Source organism: Lycium ferocissimum, chromosome 2 (assembly GCF_029784015.1).
Source record: "Lycium ferocissimum isolate CSIRO_LF1 chromosome 2, AGI_CSIRO_Lferr_CH_V1, whole genome shotgun sequence".
In the NCBI taxonomy this organism is placed as follows: domain Eukaryota; kingdom Viridiplantae; phylum Streptophyta; class Magnoliopsida; order Solanales; family Solanaceae; genus Lycium; species Lycium ferocissimum.
In genome coordinates, this window is record NC_081343.1 from 6,915,919 (window position 1) to 6,928,070 (window position 12,152).

Here is a 12,152-nt window from a genome sequence, read left to right on the forward strand (position 1 = left end):
GAAAGAAGCTACAAGTAGAGATAGAGACTGGCTATTTGAAGATGCAAAAAAGTAGAGAGTTGTGACTTAGTGGTTAGGGGGAAATTAAGAAAAGAAGAGAATCATAAAGACATGAGAAGCACGTCGCCAAAGTAGCTAAAATGAGAATAATTTCCATTTTCATGATGCCTGGCACGTACTCCCGCGTTTTGCCTTTTAAATAATTATTGGCATATTGCTCTTTGTATAAATAAGAACTAAATTTGTACTTCACAAACAAGCAATTCACAACCATCAAACAAAAGCCATTCATTCTAAATTTGCATCAATTCAAAAATGGCATCTCTTAATCCATGGGGAAAGCTCGACGAAGTACAAAATGAAAGGCTCATGGCACGTCGAAAGACGAGGAAGAGAATCGCAATTATTGCCATATCTTCCATTGTTCTTGTGTCCATCATTGTGGGTGCTGTTGTTGGTGGTGTTTCCAACAACAAAAACAAAACTTCCCAAAATGATAATGTGTCGTCAATTGCCTCAACCATTAGAGCAGTATGCAATCTAACCTTGTATCCAGACTCTTGTATCTCCAGCCTTTCCCCATATGCTGCCAAAGGCAATTCTCTCAAACCTCAAGACATCTACAAGATGTCCATTTTAGTCGCCCTCAACGAGCTCTCTGGTGCCTCCGACAAGTTCTTCAAGAGTGAGAATTTCAAGAACATTAATGATCCGGCAGCTGCCAAAGCTCTCGAGACTTGCCACGAGCTTTTATCCCTTGCGTTTGATCACTTGAATGACACATTGTCAGTTGCTGAAAGCTCGTTACTCGATGCCTTTGATGATCTAAGGACATGGTTGAGCTCTGCCGGGACTTATCAGCAGACTTGCATTGATAGTTTCGAAAATGTCACTTTAAGCAAAGCTGCAGGACAGAATTTGAAGAACTCCACCGAGTACACCAGCAACAGCTTAGCACTTATAAGCTCCTTAGAAAATTCCATTACCAGCTTAGGCGGTGCTATCGGAAAGAGGCGTTTGATGGGATTTGGCGATGATCAGTACCCGAGCTGGTTATCGTCAAATGACAGGAAATTGCTGCAGAAATCAGCAGCAAAGATAAAGGTGAATATAGTAGTGGCTAGAGATGGTTCAGGGAAGTACAAGACCATTAAGGCTGCAATAAAAGCTGCACCAGAGAAGAGCAAGAAGAGATTTGTGATCTATGTGAAAAAGGGTATTTACAAAGAGAATGTGAGGATTGAGAAGGCTAAATGGAACATTATGATCATTGGTGATGGAAAAGATGCTACCATCGTTACTGGTAACCGTAACTTCATTGATGGAACACCTACATTCCAAAGTGCCACATTCGGTAAGTCTCTTCTCAAATCTTCTTTGCTACAATTCTATTTCTTATTATTGTTGCAAACTTGATAGTAACTTCTCTGTTTCATTTTGTATGACACACTCTTTTCCCTTTAATACGGTCTAGAAAGAATGATATCTTCCTGATTATATTTATAAACTCTCTAATTTTAAACTTCTCATTTTACCGTTAATGATCACTTCTAGGGAAAAAGACCTCCTACATTTCAACAAGTCTTCAGTCTAACCATTCTAACATCTTTTTACAGCGGTGTTTGGTAAGGGATTTGTGGCTCGCGATATTGGATTCGTTAACACAGCTGGTGCAGCCAAGCATCAAGCAGTTGCCTTGATGTCAACCGCAGATGAATCAGTCTTCTACCGCTGCAAAATGGACGCTTTCCAAGACACTCTTTACCCTCATTCCAACAGACAATTCTACAGAGAATGCAATATCTATGGAACAGTCGACTTCATTTTCGGAAACTCAGCCGTAGTCCTCCAGAACTGCAACATTCTTCCAAGAAAACCAATGAGTGGGCAACAAAATACCATCACAGCTCAAGGCAAAGTTGATCCAAACCAAAACACTGGAATTTCAATCCAGAACTGTACCGTTAAGCCCTGGGGAAACCTTACTGGCATCAACACTTTCTTAGGGAGGCCATGGAAGAATTACTCAACAACTGTTTTCATGCAATCAAACTTGGGAGGCTTCATTCATCCAACTGGATGGATGCCATGGGTTGGAACCACAGCTCCAAATACCATATTTTATGCTGAGTATAAAAACATTGGAGCTGGGGCTAACACAAAGAACAGAGTTAATTGGAAAGGCTTGAAATTGAGACTTACAAGCAAAATAGTAAGCAAGTTTACAGTTAAACCTTTCATTCAGGGAGACAAATGGCTTCCGGCAGCCGGGATTCCATTTAAGGCTGGCCTTTGAGAGTTCATAAACACTACTTGCATTGTTACATTCTTTTGTTTTTGTCTTTGTTTATGTTTTCTTTAATTTTGTTTTGAAGCATATATCTTCTGCTGATTTGATTTGCTCTTTCAGTGGGGCTTTTGTTACACAAGAATTATTTGTCAAATTGATTCAATTTTAAATGAGAATTAACAACAATTCCAAATGGAATGAGCAGGAGATGAGTTTCTTCATCTTTAATCTTTTTCTTGTCAATATCTCCGATCAACAAAGTTAGTTTTATTGACTTACCTTTTATCACCTCAAATTTTGAAGGGACCATCTGATATCTAGTTGAAAAGTTTAACGGTATACTTTATACAAATGGAACATAAAGGATTTCACCTTTTGTAATTCTGATTTAACAAAAGTTCAGATCCTTTTTCTTTCAATTGAATTTGATCTCTTGCTTGCGTTTGTTAGATTTTTTCTGCAATTTTTTTGCAAAAAGTGTGTTTGGTGAAACCTGTTATTTTTTTTCAGATTTTACAAACAAACGAAAAAAGAAAAACTAAAAGGAAAGATGACATGATGTGTTTCATGTGACTACAATTAACGTTTAAAACAAAGGATGATACTCATAATTGTTTGAGAAATAATTATCTAAAAGTTCTTTGATCAAAGTTTAATTTTAAAATAAACTACATTGGTAAATAGTAAACGTACAACATCCTTCTCTTTGAAAAATCAAAATGAAAGATCTCATGTCCATGTAGGTTAATTAGTTATATACATAAGATTATTTATTTATCATATTTCAGGGGAGGCACCTATGGCGACCGCGATGCTCGCATGTCAACGAAGAAAATTACTTTTTTTGATCCCGATGGTCTAAATTGGATAAGCGACCGCAATCGTGAGGGACCTTTTGCGATCGCAATGAAAGAGGATACATAATTGAATGGTGACGAAATCAAATTTACCTTTTTACCATTTTTGGCAAAGAGGAACTTGTGGGTATTGATCCAAAATGTTGATTTCGACTTGAATCATTAAGTTAATGATTGTCTAACGCCATATGATGATTATAGTCAAATTTGAGGCAATTCTAATCATGAGATACAAGAGTAGTATTTGGGAATTTTAGACTTAACTTTCTAATATGGTAAAATTGAGATTCCACGCAACTGAACTCTAATTAATATTCAAGTTGTAGATTTGGACTCATGACTCATGAGTTTATGGGTATTGGATTATGTAATTTTTCTGGAGTTTGACCCGGCTGATTTAAGGTTTACTTTGAATTTGATTTTTCCTAAAATTATGAAAATGGATCACATAGATTAACAATGAAGTTGTTGAAGACCGTTTGATTGAATATTTGAACAATGCTAGGTTGGGGAATCTCACCGAGTTCGAGGTGAGTGAGAATCTAACTTTCGGATTGATTGCTTTACAAAGGCATAACTTTAAATTTGCATTACCACTTTTAAACTACCTAGTATATTGTGAGGCGAGCGCATGTTAGGTCATTGTACTATTTTTGAACTAGTTACTTACAGTGGCGGATTCTGGATTTTTACTCAGGGGGTTCGAAAAAACAACCAAAGCTAAATATAAAATATAATGTTGTTGGCAAGAATCGAACTTAGAACGCTAGAAACAATTTTGAACGCCCTGGACCACTTGAGCTAACTTTTTTTATTTATTTAGGGTGTTCAAAAGTTAATATATGCACATAAACACAGAAAATCGACTCTGTATATACACAATAAGTTTTTGCCTTGAACACCCTCAGCATCATGTAAATCCGCCCCTGGTTACTTATGTTATACTCTCTTTTCACCATGATATAATACCGTTGAGACATTAAGTATGATTTAGCACTGCAATCTATAACTGAGCTTGTCATCATAGAGTTGCATTTACATGGATCATGCTAAGGTTGCTTGACATTGTTATATGCATTGTTTAGCTGGTTGCTTATGATATTCATCAAATATATTGCTTATTGTATATTCATGTTGTCTGAGTAGATACCATACTCGTTACATCTAGCGGGTCATCTTGGTATTTATGAGGACCCATTTGTCTTAGTTCCAGCATTATTTTTGCGCGGATTGCCATTCAAATGCACTGGTCTTTAATTTTTGCCACTCACCTAATACCCCGAGGTTTGGGGTTCGAATCCTGACTCAGTTAAAAAAAAAATCGCAAGGCAGAGTTTCGTAGCAAAATTAGGGTTATTGGGGCAAAGGTTAGGCCTTAAGGCAAAGTTTTGCAAAATTCCAACTGAGTAAAAAAAAAAATTGTCTTAGGAGCCGTTTGGACATGATTTGAAATCATGATGATTTGAAGTTGGAGTTTTGTTTGGACATGCAATTGGGATTTCTTAAGTTGTATTTTTTCTTATAGACATAAAAACTCCATAAGTTGTGAAAACCATCAAAACTTTCCCAATTCTTATACAATCTTACCAAATGAGCAAGTCATAGTTCATGAAAAAAATACGCTACTAGAATGCCTTTCTAAAAATACAACATTAATTCATCAAACTTTAGTTCAATAAAATGGAAAATTGAACATGAGTTGTAGTGTAACTACTCTTTAATATAAGGTCAAACTCATCGATAGACACCTGTGGTCGTTCACTTCTTTCACTTGAACACCTCAAGTGCCCCTTGTTCCATTTAGACACCTGAGGTAGGGCTAGACTATGTCATTTAGACACTTTTTGCTGACCTTGCAACTTGGGTGAATTGCACAGCAAATAGGCGCGTGAAGACCTTAAATTTTATAATTTTTTATTTTTTTAATCTTTTCTTCTTTCTTCTCTCTCCTTCCAACCTTTCATCCACCTTAAACCACCACCTTCTAGAAGAAATCTCCATTAACAAAAAAAAGAAGAACACAAAATTCTTTGATCCTGTTATTTTTTTAGTTCTTTGGGACCCGCTTTTTCTCGCCCTTCTCCCAATTCTTCCCCTTTACTTGAATCTTTGAAATCTCCATTAACAAAAGAACAAAGAACAGAAGATTTTTGTGTACATCTACTAATTTTGGCCAACTTTTCACCAATAGCCAAATTCGGTTCAACAATGGAGATGAGGAAGAGTCGAAGCGGCTGGGGTGGGAATTTATCGGGAAGAAGAAGAAGAAGAAGAAGAAGAAGAAGAGAATGGGTGGGTGGGTGAGAGGGGCTTAGAAAATAGGTTTTTTTTTTTTTGCTGCTTTTTTTATTTAACTAAATAGCTTTAAAATATTTTTTCTATTCATATTTTATTTTTGGTATATATGCCACATGTCTTCATTTAATTCGCCATTTTGACACGTCATCGGTGAGTGTATTACACTCACTCTATATATTTTATATTTGATTGATTCAACAAAAAGTGTCTAAATGACACAATCTATTCCTACCTCAGGTGTCTAAATGGAACAAGAGGCACTTGATGTGTTCAAGTGGATGACCATATGTGTCTGTTGATGGGTTTGACCTTAATATAATCCTCTCACATGGTTGGTAAGAGTAAATTTGTTATAAATATACTATCAACTTGTAGATCTTTTAATATTTGATACGAATGGTTGGTAAACATGATTGATAAATATATCTACGAACTTATGAATCTATTTTTACAAAATATAAACATATGGGTCAACTTTTACATTTAAAAAATTTGAAATCATGGTTTGGAATCGCAAATCATGCCTTTTTGGATTATTTGGGATTTCATCTCATGAGATGAAATCGCGTGTGGAAACGCCTACTTAATGCAAAACTCTGCCTTAAGGGAGAGTTTGCCTTATGCCTGAAGGCAAAACTCTGCCTTAAGTAGAGTTTGCAGTCAAACTCTGCCTTAAGGTAAACTTTGAAACTTTGCCTAATAAGAGAGAGTTTGTAGTCAAACTCTGCCTTGTGAATCCCAAATTCTACTTTGCAAATTTTTTTAAATTTTTTACTGAGCTAGAGTTCGAATCCGAAATCCAAAAGTTTAATGCGAAGGACAAAAGGCCAGCAATTTAAGGGACAAAAATTAAAAACCACCCCCGAAGAAGGGTAATCATGCAAATTGCCCTAGTTCCAAAGGATCTTCGTGATATCTGTAAGGGCCCATTGGTTGGATCATTAGGTCTCGTGGATCTAGTCCACGTAAGACTTGTAGTCTTGACTTGCACTCCTCCGTCTCAAATTTCATGATACAATTAATTATTTTTTTCTCATTTTAATCATAATAAAATTTTCTCATTATTAATGAAAATGACACATAAATAAAGTAAACAAAGAAAAATTATAACTTTAACATAACATCTTTGTACGCTGCATTTATTGCTCCATGTATTATTTTGTAAGATTTGTTCCGAGGGGCAAAACGGAAGATAAGATATTTGAACTTTATGCCACTGGAAATCTGAGGTTATGAACATCTGGAAGTTCACAATTGTAAGTAACCAAAAGTGATGGTAGAATAGCTGAAAGTGCTCATCAGTACAAACTTTTCCACGTCTGATCAAGGACAAGGACGATTTCGAGTACACAGCAGACTTGACTAATTCAGTATTAATCCGCTAACATTAATATCTGCGCTGTTGTCGACGTACTGTTAATATCTGTATATGCCGTTTTTAAGATTAAGAAGTGGCAATCTTGTTTTACATTTAAAAAGTTAACTGAAGAAAAGTAACTTCTCACAACAAATATAGATAAGATCAGCATAATATAAGAGTACCAATCACTGAATATGAACAATGACGAACTCACTTTCCACCCAAAAAGAATGGTACAAATTACTCATAACTAAAGGAAACAAAATTGTCCCGACTCTTATACTAACTACTACTACATTTCCAAGTCCTTGCTCAACCGACAAAATTTATATATTTAAAACAAAAGTACGGCCACGATTTAAGGAGACAAGTTGATAAGTCGGCCGTAGAGTCCCAGCTATAAGTTACTCATCATCATTAAAGGTTGTCTTCTTACCTGCAATTACCAGAACGTAAAAAGAATTAGCTGAGAAAATAATGAAACTGGAGGATTAAGAGAGAAATGGACTAAGAAAGACACATTTTAACCCAATGGAGACTGTCAAGAGGAGAGGGGAAGGGCAAAAAGATCTGCTATTTTTTCGACAGTTAACACTCCACACATAATTGAGGTGTAAAAGTTCATATACAACATGACATTACCAGATGGAGTGAAGCTTGGCTTGTTGGGAGTTCCTCTGCCTCTGCCTCCACCGCCACCAAAACGGCCTCCACCACCACGTCCACCACCACCAAAGCGGCCACCACCACCGAAGCGGCCTCCACCACCACGGCCACCAAATCTGCCACCACTATCTCTGCCACCTCCCCTACCACCACTTCTACCACCAAAACCTCTGCCGCCTCCACCAGAACTGTCACCCCTTGGTTTTGCCTCTTGCACGTTCAAGCTAAACCCTCCAACTTCTGATCCATCAAGTTCCAGAGCTTTGTTTATAGCATTAGCATCACCATTTGCAAACTCAATATAAGCCATCCTTCAAGAAAAGGTCAAATTTACCAAGTCGTCAGTACAAAACAGAACAAATGCCTCTATCGACCTACAAATTGTTTGAGACAATGCTGGACAACCAAAATTGAGAAAACATGCACATGAAGAAAATGAGAAATATTTACCCTTTAATATAACCTTCTGGGTCTGTAGGAATTCTTGTTTTAAAGATCCTTCCACAAGATGCAAAATGCTCCTCAAGTGAACTCCTAATCTGCAAAAGTATTTGAAATATTTAGACCATCTCAAGATATCAAAGGAAAGTGACACAAATAATGGGGAGAAACAAAAAAGGTTAAGACAAGTACCTGGTCTTCAGCCTCGTTTTTGTCAAAGCCCCTAACAAAAATAGTGCTTCCTTCAGTTCTAGCGGGCCTCTGGAATGAGTTTTCTTCTCTCCTACATAACATAAGATAACATTGAAATGATGTCTCTTAACTTTTAACTTAGATGGAAGCAATAAAGGGAAAGAAATTGCATACCCACTGCGTGGTGTATATTCACCCCTCTCACGAGCCAGGTCCAACCTCACACCACGGCCCAAAAGATCTTGTCCATTTAGTTCAAGTGCCTAAATGGATTCAACAGATTTTAGCATTCCATCCAGGGGATTATCAAAACTAATCACGTTAATGTTTGTAATGGAACTTCTGTATACATATATTGTAGGCATTTTAATCTTTGGAGTCCAATTCTGTGAGACTGATGCATATCATATTTACATGGCTTACATTATCAACTGCTACAGTAAGAACATATAAGAGAATTATCCATAGAGAATGCACAATCCTATCCTCTAAAATATATTTGTAGTGCAATTTATATTGCTTGCAGTTACTGTAAATTTGTAATTGTAGAACAGATACTTAGAGACTAAAAATAAACTTCGGAACTTATTCTTTCTGACAAACTTAGAATTGTAAATGGAGCCCCTTTACTTTGAAAGTAAAAAAACAAAGATGAGCATTAAATAGTGACATTTTAATATACTATGACTAGATCATACAAAACCTCAGCAAGCAAGCATCAGACTAGCTGTTAATGGATGAAAAAACTACCTTCTGTGCAGCTTCAGCAGTGACAAATTCAACATGACCATAGCCCTTAAACGAACCATCCTCATGTGTAGAAAAACGCACTTCCTGAACTTCTCCAGCATCTTTGAAGAAATTCTCACTGCAAAAGCCTTCTTTTATAAGTGTAAGATTTTACCAGACAAAGCACTGGAAGAGTTCAATAATAACTTACACATCCGCCTGTTCAACTGAGTAGGACAGATTTCCAACAAACAATGTTTTCGATCCACCCGGAGTTTGAGCTTTAGGAGTAATAGGGGTTTTAGCAGCATCAACCATTTCTACATCACCACCCTGCTTTAGCAAGAAAATCCTCCAACAGTTCAGGCAATATTTAAAATGATTATTTATAAAAAGAAGCTGCAATAAAAAAGGGAAAATAATGCAAGCTCATCCAAATGGAAGAATTACGATGTGACTAATACGAAAGCTGCAGCAAGAGACGCAGGTGATGTACTTATGACAAAAAGAATATGCTGATAACAAAAATATTACCTTCTTGGGAGTTTTGGATGGTTTTTCATCCTCGTCCTCTTCAGAGGACTCGTCTTCCTCAGAAGATTCCTCAGAACTACTCTCCTTTGCGACAGCTGGAGTGCTAGAGGGCTGTGAAACACAATTGTTAGACCGCGAATGAAAATGAAATACAAGTTGGAATATCCAAAATGAAACATATCCAGACCTTGCTCTTTTTCTTTTGAGGTTCTTCCTCATCACTTTCCTCAGAACTATCATCCTCACTCTCATCATCAGATGAAGAATCCTGCAAAAGCAACGAAATATAAAATATAAAACCATGGCTAACAAATAACTAACATCTTTAAGAAGAGGAGTTCAGGCATACCTTTTTAGATACAGCAACAGCTGGTTTTTTAGATGGTACCGCCTTACTGGGTTCCTGCACATAGATTTTATTCATCGTTAATTGTCAAAAATGCAATGTCATTAAGACCTATCAAATATTATGCTTTTTAAGACTATATTGAGCAGGTTTTGCCAGCCTACCTCTTCTTCGGATTCTTCATCAGAGCTGTCACTGCTAGACTCAACCTTCTTTTTAGATACAGCAGCGGCCTTTCCCTAAAGAAAGAAAATAATCACCATGCCAAAGCAAGGAAATAATCAGATAAGGTACTCACTTAAGTAATAACAGATTCAACGAAATATCACGAAGAGAAAAATAAATAACACAACAAACATCAAGTGGTACCTTGTCTGCGTCAGAATCAGAATCAGAATCGGAATCATCAGATTCTTCAGAGCTGTCGCTAGCCTTCTTCACGGCTTGTGGAGCTTTTTTCGGTTGAGCAACTGCCTTAGTGGGAGGTTCCTGTCAAAAAGATAATCAACTATATTATCAAAAGAGCAACACTATTAAATTATTTATATGGCACCAATTTCACCAAGTCAGTTGTAAAAGGACCCTATTGCATATATCAAATAATATTTAACATAAAGGTAATGCTGCCCTTACATCATCATCTGAACTGGAGTCGTCACTGGAATCATCGCTGGAATCTTCCTTTTTGGAGGCAGCAGCAGGGGTTTTTTTAGGGGCCGCCTTCTTAACAACAGCATCATCCTCGGAGCTGCTATCATCATCTGAACTAGAATCGTCACTTGACTCGTCCTTTTTAGCAGAGCCATTAGTAGTAGGTTTCTTTGCTGCAGGTTTCTTGGCTGCAGGAACCTCTTCCTCCGAGCTGCTATCATCATCTGAACTAGAATCATCACTTGATTCATCTTTCTTCTTCTTAGCAGCAACACCGTTCTTGGCAGGAGCCACTTTCTTAAGAGGTACCACTGCTTTAGTAGGCTGCATAACAAAATAAGAACACGACACATTGAGTCAGTTATTCTCACATACACTACAAATCAAAAAAAAAAATGAAAGGAGTTACAGTGCATGTGTAAATTACCTTTTCATCTTCGGACTCGGAGGAACTATCATCAGAGGAACTGCTTTCTTGTTTCTTCTTCTTCTGAGTCTTTGTATCACTCTTCTTTTTCTCAACAGCTTGTGCTACAGCAGCCACATCTTTCTTCTGCTTCTTTGCACTTACTATCTTCTCAATTTCATCCTCGGCTTCTCTCTTTCCTGTAAAGACACAATTAGTCACGCTACCAACCAGCAAAAACAATCCTGTGAATTCCCAATGGTAACATGAAAAAAGGGTACATGAAACTTTTTCTAAAAACCATAAAAACAAACAGAGCTGATAGAACTAAACCACACACAACCAAACAAAACAAAAAAATTCAAGAAAACCTTAAACCCACAAACTAAAAGAGTCAAAAAGTTCAGACCAACAACAAAAAAACCTTAAAATCCCTGTAAACACACACAAACTTAGCCACACCACCAACCAAATGTTTTCCTCCACCAAGAACAACCAGCAAAAACAATCTTATGAATTCCCCATTGTAGTAGAAAGGCACAGGAAAAAAGTATTATTTTGCTCACATAACAAACAAAAAGGGAAAAAAAAAACACACACACACAACTAACCAAGTATAAATTTTCAAGAAAACCTTAAACCCACAAACTAGAAGACCCAAAAAGTTCAAACCTTAAAATACAGAAACAAAAAACCTTAAAATCAACAAACAAAAAGAGCTAAAAAGTTGAAACCCTAAAATACACAAAACAAAGAAATCTTAAAGCCACAAACTAAAAGCCCCAGAAGGTTCAAACCTTAAACCACACAAACACAAAAAACCTTAAAAACCAACAAATTAAAAGAGCTAAAAAGTTGAAACCTTTCTTCATGGGTTTGGTTGGAGCAACTATAGCAGCATCAACCTTAGTGGCAGACTTCTTAGTTGATTTACCCATAGCCTTTGATTATTATGTCAAGAAAGAAAAAGGGAGAGGAGGCTGCAAAACCCTAAGAGACAAGTTTAGGGTTTAACGAAAGAGAAGAATGGAAGGAGATATTTTTTTGAGCTTGTTTTTATAGTGAAAATACAGAGCAGACCTACTTGTGTTACGGCGACACTTTATAACAACTTATAATTAGGGTTTTCCCATCATCCTACTCATATTTCTCAACACCTAATATTTTACTTGGTCTTTTTATCATTTATATTTATATATTCTCCTTTTATTGAAAATCTAATTTGAAACTAGAACCGATATTAGGAAAAAAAAAAAAAAAACTTAATTATGGAGTACAGATATGTTACTACTATTGAATCTATCTGAGCTTCGCGTGGTGAGCGTATAAATATCTATATATATAATTTTATAATAGAAAATCATTCCTTATTAATCAAATAA

At 36.5% G+C, this 12,152-nt stretch overlaps 2 protein-coding genes across 2 annotated transcripts; one reads left to right on the top strand and one right to left on the bottom strand.

Moving 5' to 3' along the window:
• The first annotated feature begins 281 nt into the window (after positions 1 to 281).
• On the top strand, positions 282 to 2,488 carry LOC132047941 (probable pectinesterase/pectinesterase inhibitor 46). The gene is made up of 2 exons (XM_059438906.1): positions 282 to 1,354; positions 1,617 to 2,488. Exons 1-2 carry the CDS (start codon positions 316 to 318, stop codon positions 2,294 to 2,296), a joined length of 1,719 nt encoding a protein of 572 aa, XP_059294889.1. The 5' UTR covers positions 282 to 315; the 3' UTR covers positions 2,297 to 2,488.
• Positions 2,489 to 6,943: 4,455 nt separating this feature from the next.
• Positions 6,944 to 11,869, bottom strand: LOC132033290 (nucleolin 2-like). Its single transcript, XM_059423227.1, has 15 exons — positions 11,633 to 11,869; positions 10,792 to 10,970; positions 10,347 to 10,688; positions 10,083 to 10,202; positions 9,878 to 9,952; positions 9,717 to 9,770; positions 9,555 to 9,635; positions 9,368 to 9,478; positions 9,045 to 9,166; positions 8,855 to 8,972; positions 8,279 to 8,367; positions 8,105 to 8,195; positions 7,922 to 8,010; positions 7,448 to 7,782; positions 6,944 to 7,241 (listed from the first exon to the last, which is right to left on the bottom strand). The coding sequence occupies exons 1-15, from the start codon at positions 11,706 to 11,708 to the stop codon at positions 7,210 to 7,212; spliced, it is 1,914 nt and encodes a 637-aa protein (XP_059279210.1). The 5' UTR covers positions 11,709 to 11,869; the 3' UTR covers positions 6,944 to 7,209.
• Between the last annotated feature and the right edge of the window lie 283 nt (positions 11,870 to 12,152).

Coding starts and splice junctions, on each gene's coding strand:
- LOC132047941 (XM_059438906.1), top strand. CDS start 316: ATGGCATCTCTTAATCCATGGGGAAAGCTCGACGAAGTACAAAATGAA. Junction 1,355..1,616: donor ATTCCAAAGTGCCACATTCG/GTAAGTCTCTTC, acceptor ATCTTTTTACAG/CGGTGTTTGGTAAGGGATTT.
- LOC132033290 (XM_059423227.1), bottom strand. CDS start 11,708: ATGGGTAAATCAACTAAGAAGTCTGCCACTAAGGTTGATGCTGCTATA. Junction 9,479..9,554: donor CTCAAAAGAAAAAGAGCAAG/GTCTGGATATGT, acceptor TGTGTTTCACAG/CCCTCTAGCACTCCAGCTGT. Junction 7,242..7,447: donor GCCAAGCTTCACTCCATCTG/GTAATGTCATGT, acceptor TGGTAATTGCAG/GTAAGAAGACAACCTTTAAT.